This window comes from Hetaerina americana, unplaced genomic scaffold (assembly GCF_022747635.1).
Source record: "Hetaerina americana unplaced genomic scaffold, ioHetAmer1.1.p SCAF_24, whole genome shotgun sequence".
NCBI classification, from domain to species: domain Eukaryota; kingdom Metazoa; phylum Arthropoda; class Insecta; order Odonata; family Calopterygidae; genus Hetaerina; species Hetaerina americana.
This window is the reverse complement of record NW_027286808.1, coordinates 241,244-267,920: the sequence shown is the minus strand read 5'-3', so window position 1 is coordinate 267,920 and position 26,677 is coordinate 241,244. Positions and strand designations below refer to the sequence as shown.

At 34.6% G+C, this 26,677-nt stretch overlaps 1 protein-coding gene across 1 annotated transcript; it reads left to right on the top strand.

The window, feature by feature from the left end:
- The first annotated feature begins 1,631 nt into the window (after window positions 1-1,631).
- lds (transcription termination factor lodestar) lies at window positions 1,632-25,255 on the top strand. Its single transcript, XM_071586708.1, has 14 exons — window positions 1,632-2,569; window positions 5,601-5,823; window positions 8,893-9,141; window positions 10,148-10,234; window positions 11,827-11,977; window positions 12,458-12,542; window positions 13,220-13,435; window positions 13,620-13,828; window positions 16,880-17,010; window positions 17,186-17,328; window positions 18,881-19,084; window positions 21,169-21,378; window positions 24,146-24,303; window positions 24,389-25,255. Exons 1-14 carry the CDS (start codon window positions 1,673-1,675, stop codon window positions 24,546-24,548), a joined length of 3,123 nt encoding a protein of 1,040 aa, XP_071442809.1. The 5' UTR covers window positions 1,632-1,672; the 3' UTR covers window positions 24,549-25,255.
- Window positions 25,256-26,677: the final 1,422 nt, after the last annotated feature.

Genomic DNA, 26,677 nt, shown 5'->3' with positions numbered 1-26,677 from the left:
GATGAATTTCTATGATTGTTAAACTCTGCAAGTGGAGAAATAGTCATGCACTACTTGCACATAAAATGATGCCCATTAAATTAAATATGGAAAATAATTCAGCAAAATAAAAAAATAATTAAGCTATAAGAAGTACGTAAAATGATAAAATTTAGGTCAAGACAACTTTCCCTAATCATGGGGGAAAAAAGGGGGTAGTAATGAATCATGTACAAAATGTAATATAATTCTTTGATTCATTGTTTTATTCCAAGGCACATGATTTTCACATTATTCAAAATCTATTTCAAACCTGCTTCTACGTGACGAGTGATATTTGACTCTGGAGCAAATGAAAAATATATGTTTATCAAATATGCACCAGGCTAGGGTGGAGTGGTTGCAGATAGTATCGAATTGATTTAAGTGTGGTATTGGTTTTGGCGGTTTGGTAAATAAAGAATTCCCAAGGCTAGATTGGAAGTGTCCATCGCTAGAAGGAAGCAACAGACAGATGACTTTGAAAACCATCATGAATTTTTTGCAACATACTGTTCAAAATGCTTACCAAATTAGACTATGCACGAAAAATAAATAATCAAATCTCATTATTATTGAAAAATTTGTATTAAGAAATACTTTAAGCAACTTATTCCATTAAAGTGCTTTGTGTATGAAGTTCAGGATTCAGTAAAAAAAGATTAATCTGTTACTTGACAGCAGAGATAACTATCCACATTTCATATGGGTGTTGAATATGAGTGACCCAAAGACTGGTTTGACAGGCAAGGGTATATCTCAACTAACACTACCCCAAGTTCATGTAAAATTTGCATAGGAGGGCCAGTTCCTTTCACTGGGCTACCCGTGGTTTCCCAAGGGTACCTGGTAAATCATAAAGCTTGGATGAAGCTGTAATAATATTAATGTTTATTAATTTTTCCTGAGTATATTTCTGAACCTAACAGTATATAATTCATTATGTGCTTTTTCTTTGAGCCATTGACTGTGAAGTATATCTCACTCCATAATAAATAAAAATTAAGGGTGCCATACAAAATTTCGATAATAGAGCAAAATCAAATGAAGCAGTAAGATCTGGTGCTTTACCGGCGTATTTGCTTCAGGAATCAAATGAAACAATTCGAATAAAGTACAGTGGCAATAGAATCTTTCCTTACGCCATATGATTTATTTACAAGACTATGAAATATTGTAATTCCCTCTGTAATTAAGGTTCCATGCTAGGAGATAAAATTATATTGGAGAATAGCGTTTTATTCTAGAAAGATGAAGAAGAAAACGATACACTTAAGGTATTTCTGCGCATTGATTTAGTGGACCTGGTGAAAAAGAATGTCGCACGCAACCAGCATGGTATCACTGTTCTATTCCTGAAAAATAAGCGTTCGAGACAACATCAGAATATCCTTAATATTTACCTCAAGCACATGCTATCGCAATTCAATATTGATGAATGATTTTTCATCAATCAAACGGTTTTTCAAAGTGACCACGTATTCACAACGCCGTTATTTAGGGTAAATGTTACGTGTTGGTGATACTGACTAGTGAAACTTACCGGTTGGTGTGCCTGCTCGTCTTACACAGTTTGAAAAATTTGAAAATCCGATTCAAAGGTGATGTTGTGGTTGAGTTGGATGAATGCGTAGGACACCATAATATTTAAACCATGAGTGAAAATAATGATGTTATTATGTTGGACGATTCCTTTCAGTTTTTTGACAGGCAAGAACACGACCTAGTAATCATATCTGATTCTGAGGAAGATGCTGCTGAAAAAGACAGTTATCATACCGACCATCAAGTTATAGAAAACTCATTTTTCTCGTTGCCTAGTGCCAGCCATTTGTCTGATGGTTCATCTGTTGACATTTTTGAGAATAGTCAATTAGCTATTTCGAAGGTTAATGAAAAAAGTGGGAAAATGTGTACTAGCACCACGTTGCGAAATCGTGATTGTGATGATTTCCAAGTTAATAATTGTTTTGTTCCTGATTCGGATGATGAAAATGTATCCATGGACCTATCAATGAGAAATGACATGTCTATATGTGCTGTTGATAGTTCTCCCTCGATCTCCTCATCCAAGAGCTTGGATTCTTTTCCTGATATCAGCAATATGTCAATATTATCCACTTCTATGGATGAATCTTTATCATTTATTTCGCCAAAAAAGACCTCGAATTCAACAGCTAAAGGGGAAAGTGCCTCATTGACAGACATATCAGGGGACAATCAGAATATTTCTATACCATGTTCAGGAAAATCTGAATCTAATTCCTGCAACACAACTCAGGGTCTCGACTCAGGAAATGAACGTTCAAGCAATGTTAGTAACTCATCAGTAACCTCTGTTAAGGCGCTAAATCTTAGTTCAGGAAGACAAAGCGAGGATGGAAAGGTTCTTAGTTTGCACGGAAGTGTCAATAGCTTGGAAGATACTCAAGAAAGTGTTGATTCTTCGTACGCGTCTATGAAGGATATAAACCCAAACCGAAGTCTTACTGAAAAACAACGATGCTCGCAAAAAATATCGGGGCTGGAAGATAGTATTAAGAAAAAAAAGGTATTTTCAGTGTGTCCCGTTACCCAAAAATATACTATTTTTAGCTGATTTATTTTTTTGTACTCCTGAGGATTACCCTAATACCTTACCCAAGTGGCAAAGCTGTGCTTATTCACGTGTACGTATTCTCTTATACTTTTGGACTTGACACTTACATCTGCAACCTATTTTTTCTAGTGAATGGAATGAGTCTATATTTGCTCCTAAAAATTCTTCTAATTTTTGAGAGAACACGTTCTCCTCCTCTGCCATTTTATTTAGCCTCCGTTTACCCTAATGTATGTTAATTTTAACGAGAGAAATTATGTATCATGAAATTGCATTTTCTCAAAATTTTAATGGGTGTGATTATGGCCCCTCTATGGAACTGTCATTTGATGCATGTCAAGCAAAGTGGCTGGTGATGCAGTTCCTATTTGACTTGTGTAAGGAAAATATTTGGCTGTCATCATGGTTTTCAGTCTGTCAATACAGAATCTCATTGACTTAACGATAATTGTTTTTCTCCGAAACCACTTTTCAAAACCCTGCAATAATTGCCTATCCTTTTGCCTCAACGACCAAATTTCAATGCCTTAGAAAATTATGCCCCATATAAAAGTTTTTCGCCAGGGTTATCGATACTCGTTACTTAATGTTCCTACTTTCTACTCCCACATCGAAATAGATGCTTCTTTACCTAACTCTTCGTTTAACGTCCCTACTACTCGATCCACCATCCTCCAAAATATTTACTTAATATGTGAATTGTTCGACCTGGTCTACTTTATGTCCCTCTTCTTTAATATTTATCTTAGCTATTCCATTTCTAGACAATTACCTTTGTTTTCTTATTCTCAGCTTATCTTAATCCTCACCCTACACATATCATACTGCTTCTACGAGTCACCAACTAATGATTGCAACCTTTTAGCTTACGAGCTACCAAACATTTGATCATCTGCAAATTTAACTGATATGAAGAGTTTTCTGCCTACTTTTACTCTAGCCTCCAGCTCTCCCCATGCCTCCATTGCCGTTTCTTCCGCATGCATAAAAGAAAATAGCAGAGAATAATGGACATCCCTGCCTTATTCCCCTATCTATCGCTGCCCATCCCAATTGTTCATTCCCTTTACCTGTGCAGTCTTAGACATGTACAGATTGTGGTTGTCTATACACCCAGTCTACTCACATTTTCTACCCAATGTTCATTTTGGCGTCCATTTTACTCTGTCATTCACCTTTTCTATCTCCACAAAGATCATAAACACATCCTTTTTATTCTCATCTTTCTCCAACTGTACCCTCTCCATTATCCTCCCTCAGAATTTTATCAACTGCTTCATGGTACTCCTTCCTTTTCTCGCTCTCTTAAATTTAAAATGACTCTTCATAAACACTAAATTGTTATCTGAATTCACATCTGCTCCCAGGAAACTGGGTGAGGTGATCACACTCTAAATTCCTAAAAACCATAATATAATCTAACTGAAATTTCCCTGTATCTCTTGGCATCCTTCGTATGTACCCATGTCTACTATGGTATTAAAATCAGGTAATTGGGTGTTGGCTATGGTTGAGATACTCGTATATCTCCTGCAAAACTCTATATAGTTTTCTATAGCCCTTTGGTCATTCCTTTCTTCCAAATCCTTCTCTCCTACTTTGCTCTCATCTCCCCCTTTACCTACCACTATATTCCAAACACCTATACTATCAAATATTTACTTCCAGGTATATTCACTGGTCATATGCATTATCTACTTCTTCCCCCATATGATTGCTTGTTGGTACTTATTGCTGTATTCCCACTAGATTGACCGGATCTGCTTTTTTCTGTTAACAACATCTCTCACTCAATATCTCTTCCCCATTTACTACTTTTCTCCCCAGTTTCCTATTGAGTATTATGAATACCCTGAATTTGACTCTCCATCCCTGCACAATAGATTACTTTGTAACTCTCCATGAAATAATCCCCATTTATATCAACTTTCACAGGTCTAACGTATCTATATTTCCTCTCATATCTTGTTTGAAGTTTTCTAACTTCCTTTTCCGCAGCATAGTGCTGATATTTCAAGTCCCTATTTTCATGGTGGTATTCCTCTCTTTGACTTCTTTTGTGCTGTCATCATCTTGGCTATGCTAGAATTTCTTGTGATGTGACTGTGGAGGCCTTCCCTTTGCTGGCAGACATTGTACATAGCCATTTAATTTGAGTCCAATAGTTGCTGTAACTCATTTTTGTATTTGACTCATTATATTTTCTTGGGATAAATGGTGGTGGTGGTTTCCCATTGCCTTGCTCTATAATGTTTTTGAATTGATGCCATCATTGGAATGGCCAATCCACTGGGGTCAGATAATTTTGTAGGCAACTTACTAAGGAGCAGATGCTGCCCTATTTTTTGTATGACACATACCCTTTTGCCCATCTGGTATTGGTGACCCTACTAGACATCTTGGCCTTGACAGCAGAGCTCTAGGGTCCACAGGAACATGCAAGTTCTACCCCACGTCAAGGTTGTAATCCATTGGGAGGTATTTAATGTATACTTCAAGTAATAAGAAAGTGAAAATATTGTTGGAATGTTTTTGCAGGCATATTTCATGATTGCATTTGAATAATTTCATATTTTAACCATATTTGCATGAAAGTACATTCCTAGATGGTAGATTTCTTTGGTGTAGTTTTTTCTCCTGCTGATTATTTTTTACAAATATTAAGTTGCAGCTAAATAAACAAAAAATTGGCTGCTAAGCATTATGAAGTTTTCCCTTATTTGTCAAATCATTGTATAAACAAGCTGAGCAGCATTATTAATTATCTGCATTTATCTCATTATGTCCGTAACTCACTACTGTTAGTCATTTTTGGGCATACTGCTTCACCCTATGAATATTTTTTTCTTAATTGTCTGTTCTTACTTAAAAAAAATGCATGCTCTTCAGAAAATATTTACTGAATATACCCATTCTGACAGTTATGTTGTTTAGTAGTATATAATGTTTTATTTACCATTATGTAAAAATATTCTTATTTCAGGATGTTTTAAAAAGTGTTGATTTGGCAACTCTACCTGACAGAGGAGTGAGACTTCAGCTTGCGATAGCCTCACAAGAAAAAGAGTTGAAACAACTGAAACTGGAATTTAACAATATGCCTGATGATGACCAGCCCCTATCTCCTAATGATTCCTCTGATGTAGACAGTAATTCAAGTATTATTGTGGAGCAGGTCATTAAACCAGGAGTTTTATCAGTCAAAGGTATGAACTCAAAGAAGGAGTTTTATTTGTTACATGTGATAAGTTTGAAATGGAGTAAAATAAAAGGTGCTTATCAATTGACTAATGCAATGTTTTGAGAAGTTCAAAATTGCTGTTCTCTGTACAAGTTGCATTCATGTTAAGATTGTTTATGTATGACCTGGTATTCTAATGGACAGAGCACTGGGCAACTGCTCAGATTCGATTCCTGGGGATGCCTCTGGGCACCCTCAGTTTCATCCAAGTTGGTGATTTTTTGGGTACCAGGTCTTCCTGGGAAACCCCAGGGGACACAACGAAAACACCTGGTCCCCAAACCCTGATGCGTGAATTTTACACGCTGTTGTGCCTATTGCTAGGCGAGCTCTATCCTCTACTTTCAAACCAACCTGTGGGTTGTTAACTGTGGTTGCTTTTATCCTTGAATTGCTAGAAAAAATTATAGACTGAACCTCCTCTGTTGTGTCTTTTTTAACAGAACATTTTGCTCACCTGTCCATCCTGAGATTTCTTGCCTTTTCATGGGTGTGCTTTGTTACATTTGTTTAAACGTTACTGTCTTTTACTTCTGTCTACAATTGTTAAATATTTTAATTCCATGACCCTTCATCATTAAAATACATTCAGTAATCAATACATAATCTAGCCTATTTCGATATATTTATTTCTCTTTACAGCTTCCTAAATTACTTCAGGTTAGGTTTTGCTGGTAGTGAAAAGCCTATATATTTACTATAATTATATTTTAAAACTGTTATTCTTTCCTATAGGTTTATCATAAAATAACTATTAGGTACCTCTTGGGATAATTATCATGGGAAAAAGTAGACTGCATTTCTTGGTTAAAAAATGAATATGATCGCTGGCTAATGATAAATTTTAACTGTGTGAATGGTTGAAGATGGAAATATCTTCAATAACTTACAATCTTAAATATTTTAAGTGGCTAATTAAAAACCTGTTATCATTAAAAAATATTATCTCACAAAATTCAGCATGTTGAACTTTTGCACCAATATTCCTATGAATACATGTTACATTGTATATTTTTACTTTAATTGTGCATGCAATGATATGATAATGCATTTGTGCTTTTAATAGTACAGTTAACCGGAAACTATGAAAGTTTTATCAATATCCACCAATATTTTTCATCTGTAAAATTAATAAAACTCTTGTCCTCTTTTGGTCATGACTTTCTTATTCATAATAATACGGAAACAATGGAAGTTGTAGTTAGTGCAATATAATTTATAGCTATATGTGAATCAGTGAATTAATATAATCCATTACGAAATGAATACGTACAAGTCCAGGGGATTGCTTTTGGCTACTTGAAAGATGAAACTTTGAATGTATATTGGCAAGCTAATCACGTTGAAATCTGGAAGAGTTTCATTTGTGATGAATACATTGACAATTTGGTTTCAGTATATTTCAATATTAACTCTCTTTTGTAAAATTTATTTTTGCATTATTGCTGCAATTAATTGATTAAATTTTGTGAAAATAGTGGTCTAAAATCAATGCTGCTGTTCCAAAAAATTACTGGTGCATAACTCCATCGCCCCTTTCTATGATTGTAGCATCAAATCCAAAATAAGCTATAATGATGTCTCTGCTTTTGGTGATTTTTCTGCAGTCAAAGTTTCTTGCTTAGTTTTATAAAAGGATATTCAGGGAAGGTAAGTAGGTTACTGAACTGAAAAAATATTCTCTCTCTTTGGACACCTTAAAATGTATTGCCTGATTACATTTCTCTCTATATTCATGAATTGACACCTTTATCATTATTGACTGCATTTTGGATGAACTTACATTGGATGGCATTTAACACAACCTTTCACTATGAAACTTATGCCTATATAAATAGTTTCTTGGCCCATGGCTATTTGCATCGGTTAGTGGAAAATCAAAGTTGGACTTCATGAGGATTTACACACTTCCTCGCAAAGAATGCGGCCAGGTCAGTCTGGAAGATGCTTCTGAAAATTCCACAAGATGCTTCTTCCTTGAAATGACACTCCAACGGCATCATCACCTACAAAATACCTTCCGAAAATTTTCCGAGGTTTCTTTGACAAATTCAGAAACTAAAGACATCTATGTATCGCATGATGAACTCATTTGACAAAAGTTGTAGCCAGGAAACAAACAAAAATAAAATGTTTAGCAATGTATTGTTAGTCCTTGACAAGTCATCACCATGGCCTGTGAATTTACATGAAAGAAGTAGCCTTTTTAAATTCATGTTAAAATGAACTTTCTTTTTTTCAATTAGTTATGTTGAATGGATATGTTATGCTGCACATTCAACTAATTCAATTAGATGTTCTTAGATGTAGGAAACTCCCCTAAAAGTTGGTTATGCTATTGAATATCCTCGGTGACAATAGTTTTGAATATGATGCAAATGAATCAGTTAAAAATGAAAATTCTCTATTTGTGATCTATGATCTCTACTGAATCAGTCATTATTTCAATTTAAATGTTTTTAAAGGAAAAAAAAGAGATTACCTTAATTTCTGTAAATTATAAAAATTCCCTATACCATAATTTATTTATTTATTCTGATAACTTTCCATTCATATTTCACTTCACAAGTAGGAAACTCCTGTAACAGGTACTAAAGGGTATGCACACTGTATCAGTAGCCTTTGTATTGATTGTGAAGGCAAGTAAGGTCATGTTTGGATTTTCTATCCACCCTATATAATCGATGAAAGTGATTTCATAGGGCTATATTTGTGGAACCTGCAACTCAGTCTCTCAATGATCAGCTTTAATTTTGACTTCAAGGCCTGCACCAGTGACTTTATTCTTGAAATAAAGCTGATTAGTTGGGGAGTTTAAGAGCTTCATACTCTTGTCAAGCTCCAATAATAAGCCATCTTCTGGCTTGATAAGAAAATGTGTGCATGCAGTAGTGTTTAAATACTTTACCGTGTTCTAGTTAAGCTAATAGATGACACCAGGTATTAGCTTACAATGTAATTATAAAGTTTTTTTGTATAGGTCACATAAGGCTGTGTACATTTTGTTTTACCAGCTATTTCCATTGTCTTCCAGATATGAATTCTGTGAACAAGCCCTCCGGTAAGTCATGTTATTCCAACACCTTTTCTATGATTCGTGGCATGGATAGTGTGACAATGGATTCACTGAAAAACCTGCACGACTCCTTGAAAACGTGCCCTGCAGAGGATGTAATGTCAGAGGATCCCAAAGGACTTAAAATCACACTTATGACTCATCAACGTCATGGTTTGGCATGGATGCTTTGGAGGGAGCGGCAGGTACCATCAGGGGGAATTCTTGGTAGGTATTCCTGTGAATCAAGCCATTAATGCTAATCTAAATGCTCATTCAAAAAATATATACCTTAAAAATTAGCTCAACCAATGATCTAACTGATTACAAGTAACATGCCAACTGAAAGGCACATAAATGTGTCTATGCTTGAGTGCAAAGAGAAAATATTTGGTATTCCAAGTTGACTTAAACTTGGTTTAGGGAACTTTGTCTAGTGTCAGCCACACAATGCATTATATATTTCATTTACTCAGTATATTTTTCAGTGCTGCAACCCTGTTTTGAAGACATGTGGATCTGTGTGTTCACTAAATAATGTTATTATTTGTGGTTGGAAGAAGTCGTTTGTAAAAAATTCTTTGTTCAGGTCTAATTGCTACAACAAATTGCTTTATAGTTCATTAAGAGAATACACATTTGTTTCGAGTTAGCAGGACATCCTGTGAAATGGAATTTCAAATCAGTTTCGTGATTGAAATGGCTCTTTGGAATTTATTCCTCAGATATTGGCAGTGCTTAGAGTACAGATGTGAGGGAATCAATGTGGAAGAAGGGTGTGTCTGAGGAGAAATTTTGAGGACTTAATCCAAATTAACAATATTGAAAAATTTGGTTTGATTCAAAGGATCCATAACTTCTTAGCAGATAGAATAGACCTAATTTTAGTCCTCCAAGGACTATAATAAGTATTAAAACCATTTATTTGTAGGTGACCCTCTCTATATATATATATATCTTGACAGTATTTTATTTATATATATATATATATATATATATATATATATATATATATATATATATATATATATATATAAACACAGATGTAGATTTTTAGAATATAGAGACACAAAGAAAGGACACTCACAATTTGTTATTTTACGTTTCGACAGCACGGCTGTCGAATAACGCCGAAGAGCGTTCCATTTCGAAGATATTTTATACATATATATATTTTTTTTTTTGCAATTGCCGGCAGTAGAAATTCTTTAATTCATTCACTTTTCTCTTTCAGCTGATGACATGGGACTTGGAAAAACTCTTTCCATGATTTCACTGATTCTAAAGCACAAGGAACTTATAAGGGATGAGCAAGTTGAAGGTAAGTTTCAATTAATATGTGTAGTCCAATTTATATTAATGAAATGTTATTACATTTTTATGAGTGTCTGTTTTATTCTTACTACCAATACTTTCAACAGAATTTAAAAGTGATGGCAACTTCTTTGATGTCTTACAAGAAGCATACATTAGCATAATACCATTCAATTGTGTGAGAAATTCCATCATTTCTCTCACATGCAATTTAAAATAACAAATTAATTCACCCATGCCATGGGAATAATTCCATCCTTATTTGCTAATTGATTATAATTCTTCATTGAGTCCAATCAAATGATGATACCAGGTATCATCAATATGAATTATATGGTGCTGACCATGTGTCTGTTTTATTCATAACTACCAATACTTTCAATGGAATTTAAAAGTGATGGCAACTTCTTTGATGTCTTACAAGAAGCATAAATTAGCATAATACCATTCAATTGTGTGAGAAATTCCATCATTTCTCTTAAATGCAATTTAAAATAACAAATTAATTCACCCATGCCATGGGAATAATTCTATCCTTATTTGCTAATTGATTATAATCCTTCATTGAGTCCAATTAAATGATGATTCCAGGTATCATCAATATGAATTATATGGTGCTGACCATGGCCATTTCAATACCATATAATTCTTATTTATTTGCTGACCATCAACCTTAGTCCGAAAATGAACATTGAAAAATCTTTATTCTTTTTGCAAAGTACTTTGCTTTAGCTTTAGGCAAAAATATAGAAATGCTAAAGGGTAGTGATGGCCACCCTTTTGGCGATTGACTGCCAACTTTTATTTACGTAATAAGAGTATACTCTTGAATCGCATGCCAATCCATCACTGTGGAATTTCCTTCAGCACCCTCCCTGCTCTGATTGCCAAAATAATTGCACTGTTCCACTCTAGGCTGGCATACCATAAGTTCGCCATCCCTGCTTTAGGGCCTGAAATTTCCTGACTATTATTGTGATTCCTTTTCACTGGATGTAAGCATTCCAGATGCCATTCTCTTTACACAGTGAAATTTTGTAGCTTGCAACTTTGTAACATTTGCCCACCTATCCTGGAAGGAGCTAAATACCTGTGTGAACTTGGATATCCATTTTTTTTAATTTAAAATTTGGAAATTATTTAGTGATTAAGTTATCTTAAGGGTCGTCGTGGTAGTCCAGGGGTTGAGTATTTGACTACTGACCGGAGGGCCCAGGTTGAATGCCCGGGCAAGCCTCTCTGGGCACCCTCAGCTGCACCCAAGCTATGTGATTTTTCGGTTTTCAGATCTCCCTGGGAGACCAAAACGGAAAACAGTGAAAGGAACTGGCCCGCCTACTTTAATGTGTGAATTTCACACGCTGTCGGGTATAGTACTTGGTGAACTCTGCCATCACCTACCAAACGAACCTTCGGGTTGATTACTGTGTTTGTGGTAGTTATCTTTACCTTGGTGGCTGTGAAGTAAATGTCACTTAGTTGTTGTTAGAATATATGTAAAGTAGTGATTAATATCATTTAGCAGATATAATTTTCTAATGACATTTGCATATATTACCGTTAAAAAAATTATTACTTCCACATTTTTAACAAAATCAGATTTGGGTGGCAACTTAAGAGGAGGGACACTTATCGTCTGTCCTACAAGTCTCCTGGGTCAGTGGAAAAATGAGATTGATCGCAGATGTAAGCAGTCGTCGTTGTCTTTGTATGTTCATCATGGTACAGACCGCTCTAATGGTATAAAAAGGTAAGTTAGCCCTATTACATCTTAGTTTTTACAGCCACCTTAACCATTTTCACTATTGCGTTTCCAAAAAGGTTATTTTGATGGCTCTTCTATGAAATAATGAGTTTTGAATATTGTTCTAACCATAAATCAGCTAAAATCTAATCCTATGTAATGAATACACATTGTTATTTGAAATGTCTCACCCCAGTTTAATCATCAACTTTAAGTGAATGTTGCTTCCAAGTCAAATCTACCTAGGTTATTCACCATTTCCCCACATGGGTTCTTTTTTAGTTCACAACTGTATTCATTTAGAGAATTTTATATAATTCAGTTACAATTGTCATGCCTCACAAGACTTTAGATATTTTAGTCTTTTGAACATTTGCATCATCAGCATATTGACTAGGATTATTTGGATGTTTATGTCTGACAGACAGAAAATTAATCATGAGCCATGTTACATTCTTAAATCCTGTCTATCTGAAAATATTTCAGTTTGAAAAGGCATGATGTTGTAATCACCACGTATGGAATTGTTATGCGAGAGTGTGCAAGTATACAGAAGAAGGTTTCATCCAAGGTAATTTCAGTTTATGCCACTTAAATTAAGTTTTTTTATCTATCAGTCAGCATCTGTAATTATTTTAATGTTTTTATTCAGCCATTGCCTGCAACTAAGGTCTTTTTACCATTGCTCTTCTTTCACGCAACTGTATATGCATACAGATTAAGTCCTATACTATGTACATATGTATTCTTTGATAATTTATTTCTCTTATGTGTACAATGATTCCACTTTTCTTATGCAACATTACTTAATATTCAGCCAACATGCTGATATAGTGTTGTGTTTTATTTGGGCCTGAAGAATCATGAGAATCACTTAAAAAAAATTAAGTTAATAATTTAATTCTTTGTCACACTTTTGTTTTTGGAATTTTCTCAGATTCAATAATATATAATTTATTTTATACATTATATTTTCCAGCTAAACTTTGCTATCATTTTACTCAGCAGTATCTTTATGGGACTTGCTTCGTACATCTAGTTGCTGAGAGTTGGAAATAAATTTTTAAAATGTCACCTAGTAGCAATGAAGGGATGAATAAAAATGGCTAAAATAAATTAGATGAGCTAATTTTTTGCTAATTTTATAAACAAGTGATTATCTTTTGATTTGCTGTAATTAAAGATATATCTGTGAAGTTGAATGTTTCAATAAGGAAGTGGTTTGTAATCTTAACAATAACTTTTCAGAAGGAGGATGGCCCCTTACACATACTGGAGTGGACAAGAATTATTTTAGATGAAGCTCACGTTGTAAGAAATCATAAAAGTCAAACATCTCAAGCTGTTTGCTGCTTAAAAGGAACATATAGATGGGCTCTCACTGGTACACCAATCCACAATAAGGAATTGGATCTGTTTGCACTGATTGTCTTTCTACGATGTTCTCCATTTGATAAATATATGGTGGGTAGAATAAATATATGGAGGAATGAGTAATTTTTCATTTGGTATGAAGATTTTTCCATTTTCCAGTCGATTCTAAACTTGATTTTATATTTTTAACAACATTCCAACTCATATTGTTATGGTAAATTTCATCATAAAATGATTTCTCATGATGCTGAAACAAGTTTTAACCTCTTTGTAGACTTGGAGGCGTTGGGTTGATAATAAAACTGCGGCTGGGGCTCAAAGAATGAATATGCTGATGAAGAGTCTCATGCTGAGGCGAACAAAGGAGCAGCTTCAGTCTTCAGGGAGCCTTGCTTCTCTTCCGGAAAGGCAGTTCCATCAAATTAAGATTGATTTGGAACCATCTGAACAGGCTGTGTATGATCAGATCCTGATCTTATCCAGGTAATATTGACTATAGTTTTAATTATCATGTTTTAACTACAAATTCATTTTTTTTGCGGTGCTTGTTCATACCAGAAATGGTTAGGGGAATGGAAAAGGTGAAAGAATATCATTACCAATGCTTCATCATCTGGTGTATTCTCTCCCAAAAAAGCCCCTGTTGAATTGCATTTAAACTTCTGTTGCAAATGAATGCTTCTCATGTTTTTTTTATGTTCCTCATGAATTTTTGTTCTAGCACCATCCCTATACATATTGTTAGTCTTACCGTGCATGTAAAGGTTTTAATTTATGTGGGATGTCTAAAAGTTTCGGACCTCATCATGAAGGTGGCAGTGCGTTTTACAATAGTTGGAGAATCTGTTTTTGCATACGTTGGAGGGATCTCACCAAAATTTCGGCTATTTTGGACTCTCAGTTGTTGTTTGAGAATTTTTTGAGTGATTCGTTTTGAGGGTTTTGTGAAAAGGGAAAAAATTGAGTATCGAGGTGTCATTAAATATTTGTTTTTGAAAGGCAAAATGCATATGCAAATCAAAGATGAATAGGATGCTTGTGTATGGGGTCTCTGCAATTTTGGGCAGCTGAATTTAAACGTGGCCATACCAGCTTGGCTGATGATAAGTGTTTGGGGACAGCCAAAAACGGCAGCAACCATTGATAACATTGATAAAGTTCACCAAATAGTACTAGAAGACCATTGAATTTAGGTTAGATAGCAAAGGCTACAGGCATATTGAAAAAATGCATTTGTCATATATTGACTGAAGAATTGGACATATGTAGGTTATCTGCACATCGGCTGCCACGTCTGCACACTTTGGACCAAAAATGCATTCAAATGAAAATTTCCATGGCTCTTTTGGAGTGGTTTAAGGGAAGCAAGCAAGATGTTTTTATGTCGATTCATTAATGTGGATGACACTTGGATCCACCTCTCTACACTCCTGATTTTGAACCCATTAACCATGTCAAACCCATTATTCTAAAGAGGGAAAAGAATAGCCGAAGAACTGATGCACTTGAGCAGCTAGAAAATTCTTGTAGATCAAACCTCCCCACGTGAAAACATAGTTAACAAGAAATTGTACTCTTTCCAGTCATCCCTGCATAATCTTTTCTCTTCTAAATCCAACCCAGATGTAATACACCAACCTTCATTTACCCCTTGCCGTGACAATCCATTACTTCCCCCCTCTTCCCAAAACAAAGCGCCCCCTCCTCTCCCCTCTCCTTGCCGCTGATCCCTGCCCTGCCATTTTCTTTCCTATGCATCATTTAGATGTTCCACCAAGTCACTCCATTTACCATTACATACTTTTCTTGTCTGTTGATTCAAGTGGCTCTCACCATTCCTTTGAATGCCATCTTTTCATACATTGCATCCTTTTTTGTAACAAGGATGTAGTGTTTGAGAATAGTAGTTGCCCTATTACATAGTAGTTAATTGTATACTCTTGCTTCAAAATATTTTTTGAGCAACCTGGGTAGAAGAGCCTTAACTATCTACATAAGCTAAATGTCCTATAGACAGCCGACCTCAGTCAAAAAATACTTCTAATTGCTGAAGTGGGCATTTACTTGTGAGTGAACCTGTCCTTGATCAGTGACATGAATAATGAAGGTTGAAAATTCTTCTTTTATACCTTGATGAAGCCTTTATGACAATCTCTCAGTAATAATGAATCTATGACTGAAAGCACCAGCAGTATCAGTATAGTTTGTTTTCTTGTTTGTAAGCATTGCGCATTTGTGAAAGTCTCCATTCCAAGGGAAAAATTTATCCAGAACTGTTATTCATTGTTCTACTATGAAATATTTTCCATAGTCAGTGTATATTTTTTCAGTTCTCCACATTTTTCATGCTACATTTTTTTTTCATTCCATTGAATTTTGATTTTGAGTGAGTGATACACATGGCAACACTTCTGACGCTCTGAATCCTGGCTTCTGATATTGATGTAAAATGCCCATCTGTCTCCCATGGTTCATTTTTGTCCAAATTACTGTTAAATCAGAGCTTAGAAATGTATAATGGCAAAGCAGCTGTTGTTTCAAGAAACATCCTTTCAGCATTTTATTGTAAGCTATCCAATTCATTGGTAGAAAAATGGTCTTTTTTTTCTTCATAGGTTGAAGGAAATGTAATTATAATTGACAGTGAGAATCAATGTAGAGATTCAGTAATTTTTCACATTGTTTTCAAGCTAGAAAGATTGTCTTTCTAAGTTTGAAAGATTTGTGTTTCAGTCATTTGGTATAGAGAGTCTCTTTTTTCATTGTACTTTGCCTCTCTGAGGACTGCATCAAAAAATCATTGCATGTCACCACAAGGGAAAAATTCGTTCATCAGTTTGCTGAAAATTAACTTTTCTCGGGCATGGGTAGACAAAGATCATTCTTTTGCCGCACTTTCCCTCAGTAGAGATGGGTAATGAGGAAAAATAATGTAAGACTTGATAATGATGGGAAAAAGCATTCACATAGTGTGCATAAAGCAAGGAATCCACTCTATTGGAATTGCCATGTTACTTGAACCTTGATGTACAGGAGGAGATGTCAAAGGGGTGTGCATATGATTGAATGAAAAACTTGGGGACAGCATTTTGTGACTGGAACATTAATTTTTAAGAATGGGAGATTGATTGCATTGAGAATAATATGGAAATAGGTGGTGGCAAAGAAGAAAAAAAGTCATGCTACCTTTTTAAAATATCCACTGGCGCATGTATTTAACTGTATTTATGGGGATAACTGGTTCGAAAACTGATGCAAATATTGCATATGCTTGCATTAAACATCTTGTGCTACTCATTTATCTCAAACCCGAGTATTACATAAACGTTGCTCAATGGAAAATTTTTAGTTCAATCTAAGCTTGACTACAGACAGTTTTCACTTTATGCCTTTTATTTTAATTGTAATGTGAGGAATCATTTTTAGAAGTATTGAAACCAAGATTTTTTAGATTTTCCTTAATACTACATAACGTGTGCTTTTGTTTTCTTATGCCATATGAATTGGAGTGAATAAAGTCTCTCTTTCCTGCAGAAATCTCTTTGCAAAATTTATGGATCAGCATGCAGCTAGAATAGAAAGCAGACTGAATGGTGATGAACCAGGTTCTCACGTGGCACCCACTGCTGGCCAAAATGGTATCGGGTTCTCCTCTGGTATTTCTGGTGAGTGAAACTTTGTGTATGTCAGTCTTAGAATGTTATTGTTCACCGCCTTTCCTTATGCAACTCAGAAATTATTTTTATCATTGAGAATGTATACGTTTTATAGCATTGGATAATTTCCATGTAAATTTTTAACCTCTATCATTTTCTTTTCTTTACCTTTCTATTGAATTAGAAATTTGGTCAAACCCCCTCTTACCAGGGAGTGCTGTGGAAGCTATGAAGAGTATTCCAGATCGTAGTGTGAAGTCCCACCATTTGCTTGTTCTCCTACTTCGGCTTCGTCAAATCTGCTGCCATCCCGGGTTAATACAGTCTGTATGTTGGTATTCTTTTGTTAAAAGTCTTTTTTCTTAAGAAATTCATGGTGTTATTGCACTTTTGTTGCAAAGTTTTGGTTTAATGTACCTCACCATCAATGGATTTAATTTATATCAAAAAATAATTCTTTGCCATCGGATTTTAGCTAATTGGGTTTTGGGAATTCATGCTTTTTAAATTTTTTCTGTGCCCCATTCGCAGTCTCAAGTACAAATCAAAGAGATAGTAGATAAGGATCAGATGACATAATTCAAATAATAATCTTCACAAACTTTAAATCCCTAAATGTGAAAATTGACTGTTTCATTAAAAATTTATATTAACTTTATTGATAAATATATCTGCCAATATCCCATAGAAGTATTTGTTTGGCTGATTGTGGGGTTCGGAGAATGAATCTACTAATAGCATGGCCAATCTTGTGTCGCATTTTATATGCTGCACAAAAATCTTCATCTCATTATCCATAGAGTTGGCATGACTGGAGCTATTATAAAATAGTCATACCTTTGACAAATTCAAAGAAACTGCTGGAGATACTCTGACAGTAAATTTTAATGATGTCATCCACAAATTGTGCATCAGTGAATTACTCAATTAAAATTTATTGTTGCGGTATCTCCTGCAGTTTCTTTGAATTTGTCAAAGGGAAAACCTAGTGTTTGTAAGTAACCTTGTAGACTGTGGTGCAACATTTTGTTCATTTAAAGCCTCCAAAATTTCAGTGTGTGAGAGGATTTATTAGTAGAACTGGCTAAAGCATTCGACCAGACAGCAAGGGAGGGCTTGAATCCCAGTCAAGGCGAATAATTTTTTCTTAGTAAACTACTCATGTTAACAGCAATTATTATTTGGGGAACTTCAATAAAATTGTAAAAATCCATTAGAAAACTTCATTTTGGAGAGACATGCATCAGTGAATGATCTGTAAGACAGATTAAAGCAGACATGAAAAATAACTGGTGTTGTTTCAAATAATGTAATGCTCACAGTATATTTGATTACATAGTGCTTAAGTGGAAAACTCATGACTGCTCAACAATTATCACATTGCCCGATATCTATGCTTGATGGCAATTGATGCCTAGTTTTATAGAAGTATGACTCATCTCAAACATTCATAGATAAGTAATTTCCCCACTAGGCATTAGTGACTAAATGTCTGGGCCTTTGCCTCATCATTCCTTCTATTCAATGGCGTTTCTCATAACTCAAAACTAGATTTTTTTGAAATACCAATGCAATCTTAAATTAAGGGGGCTGTTAATTAACTTTGAAGTTTGGTGTTGATTTTAGGCGAGGCACATGTTGGTTGTGTGATTGTCAAGCCATTTGTTCATGATTAAAAAGGTATGTTTTGCCAGATATCATTTTAATTGTGGTTTCTATCTTCCTATTGATTCCTCTGATATTCCATGCAATGATTATATTTTCCATTCTTTCTGTACTCTTGTATTTTCTTTTAAATACTACGGAAGCCTTTAAATCAGTTATGCTTACTTTTTGTTTTAAATGATTATTGGTATCGTAATGAAATTTTATCCTACAGATGTTGGAGGATGAAGATTATAAAACCAATGGAATTGTGGATGACAGTGGCCTTGATGTTGATCTGATTTCCCAATTGAATTCCATTAACCTATTAGAGCCTGATGTGGATAAGGATAAAAATGATAAATTTGAAGAGCAGTTAGAAAAGAACCCTCTTACGATGAAGAATCCAGTATTTAGACTCAATCGCCCCAGTACAAAAGCAAGTATTTTTATATTATCAAACAAAATCCATTCAACGACTTTTCCAATATACCTGAAGCTATTTTATTTCTTGCCTGCTTGTATGTGGCTGTTGATTTGGTCAGCTTAATTATGAATGATGGAAACTTAGTAATTTAGAATCATGGAGAATTTGCAATATTAAGTGTTCAAGAATTTCTATCATGCGAGAGAAATCGGTTGTCTACCCAACCTTATTCCAGTTCAGTAAGTAATTTTATGTCTCTTTAGACAGTGCAGGGTCAGTTAGCCCTAGGTTTCTCCCATGAAGACAATATAATTTATTTGAGTGGGTAAAATCCATTTTGTAAGTATTTAGAAAATGTCATTCCTGACCTATGCCATCTTGTTTATCCAGAATTATATTACAGTTGTTATTGCTGCCATGGATACAGCTGGGAAAAACTAACCAAATTAATGAATATTTCATTGCTGGAGAAATATTTCTAGTACTACTAAAGAAATGAATAAAGCCCTCTCTCATAATACACCGAGTACAAAAGGCATTATAAATAACACATCTTAGTGGTCGGCACAAATCTTCAAGCACTATTCAAATGTATTATAGATCATATGAAATGAAAAATTATTACAAAATGTAATACCAAAATAAAACTATTAATTAATCATAGTTTTCATCCATCTTTTATAATAAACACTTTGAACTTGTTAAAAAAATGAAACTTATTACAAAATCTCACAACCAAGAAAACCAAGATAGAATTTTTAAGGCCAAGATATCCTTAACAATATTTTAAATGAAAAAAGATTTGTCTGGTATTAGAAATTATTGACTTAAAAAGGAATCAGTTTCAATGGAGATGTGCAGTTAATGAAGCTCTTCATTAATTTAGAAAGAAAGTATCATTTATTTTATGTCTGCAAGAGGGTGAGAGTGTATTTTTTCGTTTTTATGTGCTCATTGAAGTCAATGTGAATTGTAGCATTATATTTTTAAAATTCTTAGAATTTGTTTTGCATTTGCGATGAGTTTAGAGTGAAATTCACTGTAATAAATTCAAGTGAAAGTTATATACATTATATAAAACAGGATGGAGTGGGCACAATATATTTTTAGCCAAAAGTTTAGTCTATTTTGTATTCAGGTACCAACTTATTAGTAAATGTTTGTATTTTCACTGCTTTCATCGCAGTAAAGCCTATAATGTATTTAAATTAAATGTTAATCTTGCACTTCTTATGCCATCCACATGTACATGTGTTATCTCATATTTTAGCATATTCCTTTTAAGTCGTCTTTTTAGTCAGTATTTGAAAATGAGATTAAGCATTGGGGTTTAAGTCAGTATGACTATGATCGCAGGAAGCTGCTTTTATGACATTGTGCTTGTGCTTGTGCTTGCAATCACTTGCCTATAATTTTAAGTATTTAGCTACATAAACTCAAGGCTAACTTGGCTTAGACATATCCAAATTAAAACATGTTGAATTTTTGGCACCATGTATTTTTTTCTCATCTCTGTGCCAAGGTACTGAGAGGGTGAGAAGGAATCCTGAGTTCTAATTCATTTGCTCTTGAAATGGCTTCCTCTCTCTTGACTCAGAGCTTATTACCGATGTATTTAGATCTCATTATTGGATGGTGAACCAAAATTTTATAAAGTCAAAAAGTTAATATTGCTTTTTCCAAATTGATGTATTTTGATGAAATATGGGTGTTTTATAATTTTGTGAACCAGAAAAGGCAAAAATTATGTATCTGAATGGTATTGTTAGAAACAAGGTGATTTACTAAGCCAATACATTTGCCATTGTATTTCATCATCATTAAAGTGTGTTTGCTTGGTTTTTTCATTCTACATAATGTTTCAATGTCAGATGTCTTCTATGAAGGTTCTGACCAGAAAAAAATCAGAAGTATCATTTTACGGCTTTCTACTCTATACTAATATGAGAGGTCTACTTTAACTCAATATATAAGGATTCAAATTTGGAAGATATTGAATATCATTGAAAAATGTACAATGCTATTAATGACTGAAGTTTTAAGTTAGCCATAGTGGTATGTATACTAATTTTTGTCCTTTCTATGATTTTTTTCAGATTAATGCATTATTCAATTGTTTGAAAGAAAATGTACTTGAAAGTCAAGATAAGGCAGTTGTGGTATCACAGTGGACATCAGTACTGGACCTAATTGGTGATCACCTAAAAAGGAATGGGATAAAATATTACATGCTTAACGGTTCTGTACCATTGAAGACTAGAACTGATATTGTTGAAAATTTTAATAACAGTGCTCGTGGTACTAAGGTTTGTAACTCTACCTAATTTTTCTTTGTAACTAATCCCTAAGTGTACTCATCATCTCCCGTCTGCCCGGCAAATGGGTGGGCAAAGGATTTTTGCTATTTGGGAGAGGGGAAGAGGAGGGAGAGTATGATCCTCTAGTCTAACACTAACTTCTTGTGGTCAATGAAAATATTGCATCAAATATATTAGCTTAATGCATGTTGTGATTCCCTTGGTTATATTCTTTCATAAAATACTCCTAAATAAAAACAATTATGGTAAGAAATGATGGAAAGAATAAATATGATTATGGGTCTCTTATAGGACAAAAAACCACAGTTCTCAACCTGAAGGTTGGTTTGATAGGTGAGAGATCACCTAGTTCTAAGGCCAACAGTGTGTGAAATTCACACAACAGGGGGGGGGGGGGTGGTGGCCAGTTCTCTTTCCTGTTTCACCTCTGGTATCCCAGCAAGATGTGTCTTGGAAGATAAAACAGCTCGGGTTGAGCTGACCGAGCCCAAGTGTTCCTTGGAACCTGAGCCCTCCAGTCAACAGCCCAGTGCTCTACCCACTGGACTACTACGTCAGACTACCTAATCAGTGGAGGTGGTAGTCCAGTGGTTAAAGTGGGCTATTGATGTGGGAGAGACGGTTCAATATGGGTATGGTTCTGGACACTCAGCTCCACCTTAGCTGTGTAATTTTTTGGGTACTGGATCTTCCTGGGGGACCAGAAGTGGCACAGGGAAAGGACTGGCCCCCTCACTCTGGTGTGTGAATAGCTGTTGGGCTTAGTACTATGTAAGCTCTTATCTTAACCTATCACTTTCAGGTTGATAACTGTGGTTATAGGACATTAGTTGAAAAACTAATTATTTGTTGACCAGGATAAATATTCCCCGGACATCTAGGAGCAATTATTTTTGTCTTCCAAATTTTATATAATATTTACTCCCCATCCTTTCTCTAGAGTTTTGAGTGGAGATTTTGCATCCTCTTCTACATCTTCCCCTGCAGGAAAAATGCCAAATTTATGAGGGAAAATGAAGCTCATATTATCATCTTCTCTCTGAATATTAATCTGTATTTTAGTCTTTTTTTAAGGGTTCATATTTATTTTGATTTTTAATTCATATAGTTTACAAATTCTCTATTTCCAACCCATTTATCTTCAAATCTGATTGCTGTTGTGTTATCAGTTCTGAGCAGAGTAATGAAAAAAATACTCAAACTTAGAATAAGTCATTTTACTTTTATTGTGGAACGTAAATATTTTAATCTATTTCAATGTTCTAGAAATCAATCCAATGCAGTAGTATTCTCCTATGTTCAATAGGTCAGCACTTGCATAAATGTTTTGATATTACATAACAGTTTTGTGGCTAATTTAAAAAAAATTAAATAAACAACGAGGTTGGAAATTTTGTTTCATAAGACTTCTACTGCATGTGCACTTAAAATATTTGTAGATTTTGAGAATTTTATTGTAAAATATTGAGGTTATATTACTAATAATTGGAAACAATGTGTGCCTGCCACCATTCTATATGAGATATTCTTGTACATAGTGGAATGAATGGAGGATTGAAGTATGTGAAATTGAAGGTTTATTGTAATTTCAGATTGTGTCTTGTTGGGAGAGGCAAAGAATGTATTACTTTTCAATTTTTGTCCATCCAATACCTAGCGTAAACAGAAGAAAACCTAGGGTAACATATAATACGAGGGTCATCCGGAAAGTAGTACCCGTTCGTGAAATAAAAAGACAAAAGTAAATATTAACAAACATAAAAAATTTTATTTGAAAGAGGATACTTTAAACTACTTCTCAACATAATCTCCAAGCCAATTAAGGCATTTGTCATAACGTGTGACAAGTTTCTGTATTCCTGCTGCATAGTCCTTCGCCGCCAGCTCATTGAGATACGCGAGGGACCCATCTTGCACAAATTTTTGCATAATGCAGATGGTGTTTAACAATTTCATGAACAATTGTTCGAGAAACATTGGGAAAATGCTCACAGATGTCATCAATTGTGACGCGCCGATCGTTCCTCACGAATTCGTCAACTGAGCTCACCAGTTGGTCTGTAATGACAGATGGTCTCCCCGAACGCTCATCGTCGTGTGTGTTCCCCCTCCCCATGTTGAAGTTGCGACACCACCGCCGAACAGACGACGCGTCCATTACATTGTCTCCATACACCTCCTTTAATTGGCGATGAATATCACATGGGCGAACGTTTCTTGCATTGAGGAATTTAATCACTGCCCTCACTTCACAACTGGCGGCGTTCTCAATTTTTTTAAACATTGTAAACAATCACAGAAACAACACAGGCAATGCTAGCGTCACGCAACTTGGCTCAGAGAAGGCAGACAAGCCACTGAAGCTATCTGACCTCGTCCAGCGGCTACTCGCGTCGTCAGCACTTCATGCGGCACGAACGGGTACTACTTTCCGGATGACCCTCGTATTTAATGGCTTATCATGTCTGTGGAATGCATTGTTAAAAGCATTTGTTAAATTTGTGAATAATATGCACACATTTATTTAATCGTACCTTTTTTTCTGTTATCATTCTCTAATAGGAGCAAAGTTTTAAATTTGAACAAAATTTCAGGTGTGTACTATGTCATTACTTTCTTAATAACTCCTGTCATGGGCCTTTGTAGCACATTACATTCAAATGAACACAAATGCATTGGAACTGCTAAAGGTACTATATGATTCCCTGAGTGCACGAATAATTTAAATGTATGCTTTTCTATTTTTCTTCTTCAGGTTTTGTTGCTGTCATTGCAGGCAGGTGGTGTTGGTTTGAATCTTGTTGGAGGTAATCACCTTTTGTTGGTTGACTTGCACTGGAATCCGCAATTGGAAGCCCAAGCATGTGATAGGATATATCGAGTAGGACAAAAGAAAGAAGTCCACATATATAGGTATGCTATGTATAGGTATAAGAAATAAAAAATTATTTGTGAATTCATTTACTTTTTAAATAAAGTATGTATTTTAATTTTGTAGGTTTATTTGCAAGCACACAGTGGAAGAAAAGATACATCAACTTCAAGATAAGAAGCTAACCATGGCTGAAAATGTCCTAACTGGAGCTAAGAATCCTCAGAGCAATAAACTTACATTGGAAGATCTGAAACTTTTATTTACATCATCACAGCCATCATAGGGTGAAAAATTGACTGTGAAATGTGTTCTGGGAATTTTTAACCTATTTTTCATGATTATTTAATTTTGGAATTGCGTTTAGTTACCTAAGGTAGTTACATCACCAGATTTTTATTGTTTATTTTTGTTAATTTTATCTTCAGACTCACTTACTGAGAATATTTACTTGAGTTGTATCTCATAAGTTATCTCATTATCTAAATTGTTTGCAGCTTTCATTTTGAACAGCAGTCCAGGGAAAACTTTTTTTCTCTATCTCCTCGCTAATCTGATTTTCCGATCAATGTGATATTCTCCCTTTTCAAGTATATGTTTATAAATCTTTATGTAGCTATTGCTTTTCTTGTGCAACTTTGTCAAATGTTGTAAATTTTATGTATATGTTGTTAAGATTTCCTGTTGCTGCAATAATTTCATTTTCATTTGTAGATACCTGTCTTATAAAAAAAATAGCTGTTAGAGTTGAGACTGGCTGTGAAAAGATTTACCTTTGTAACTATGATTTTAGGTCAGCATAGCATAATTTTTGAATGTCATAAATACATTGTGTGTATGATAAGTAAATTATACCTTTTTTATATTTATGTACCGTACTCATTAAATGCAGTTTTGTAAATGAACAAACATTTCTTTTTATGTAATACATGGGTTTAATGAATGCCAGCTCGAATGTTTATAACTTTATCAGAGAGGTTCCTGAAGTGAAGAATGAAGACTTCTTTTATGGCCATTGGCTTGTTTTTTGAAGATTATTGTCCTAGTTAATGGCACTATGATAATTATATATTTTGTATAGAATACTTAATAAAAATTACTTGTGCCACATGTTATTTTTAAATGTAGTTATAATATCTTCCACCTTGTTTTTATGCAATTTTATACTATATTTTCATTTTAATGGTATTATAATGAATGGCTGAATTTAAACTGGCAACAGCATAACTGGTCATTGCACAAGGACTTCTTAACTTCTGCATTAATTTTGGAATAATTATTGAATGAACTGCTTGACTATGTTTCAATAAATACTTCTCTAAGGTACAGAATAGAATTACACTAAATTTTAGTGGTAATATTATTAATGTTAATTAATTCCTCAAGGACATGTATGGAATATGTCACATTTACTGCAGATAGTCATTATAGACTCGCAATTGATTGCCATTAGAATTTAAATACAAATCTACAGCAGTGTATCTAAATTGATTTACAAAATGAGAATGGCTTTGTTTTGCTGCACAGGGATAATAGCATGGAGTAATTACATACACATGAGAGTAAAAATTTTGAATTTTTTAAAGTAAGGCTTAACACTGCTTGCCCTAGGAACTTAACCTAGGATTCTTACTGGTTATTTTAGCTAACAGAAGAGGTTCATCATATGAATGGCCCCACACACCAGTTCAGTAGACAATGACTAAATGTATAATAAACAGAGCCATGCAATTGTCAGCCTCGATCACCATTTCCTTCAGAGGTAACATCCTATGGCAACTTTAGTGGTTATTGTATTAACATGAGTTTCCATGGATAGTCTCATGAATATGAATCCCTAAAAATTTAGTCACATTATAACACTCATAGAGGGGATCAATTTATCTTCAAAAGAGGGGAGGCTATAATTTTTCTTTGTTAGGGTTGAGTTTGAATGTTTATCGTTGAAATGTATACCAAATAGGTTGGGTTTCCATGCTATTTTATTTAAAATATCAAAAGTCGTAACTGCCCTGGTTATATTTACCCTTAGTGACTATCTGAAATATGTCCTGGCGAGAGAGTTATGTCTGTGGTGATGTGCAAAATGATCTTAGCTGTAGGAATGAATGGACAGAGTACCCTTTGTGGGAATCACCGGATCACACGCTTGGTACAGAACTGTGCATCACTTGTATCAGCTGTGTATAATTGTGATCTGAAAGTATCCTATAATACAAAACCTATGTATTATGACTGTGCGGTGTAACTGGTGAAGCCATGGATGCAAAGAGTCACTCTTGCAGTCTAAGGTGATACAGAAGTACTGTATCCAAATCAGCATATCATTAATTTATCCCTTTTTCTTGGGTGTAAGTGAAGAAAGAATGTCGAAGCGAAATCCTAGCATAAATATACAATTTGTGTACCAACTAA

Coding starts and splice junctions, on each gene's coding strand:
- lds (XM_071586708.1), top strand. CDS start 1,673: ATGAGTGAAAATAATGATGTTATTATGTTGGACGATTCCTTTCAGTTT. Junction 9,142..10,147: donor ACCATCAGGGGGAATTCTTG/GTAGGTATTCCT, acceptor TTTCTCTTTCAG/CTGATGACATGGGACTTGGA. Junction 10,235..11,826: donor AAGGGATGAGCAAGTTGAAG/GTAAGTTTCAAT, acceptor TAACAAAATCAG/ATTTGGGTGGCAACTTAAGA.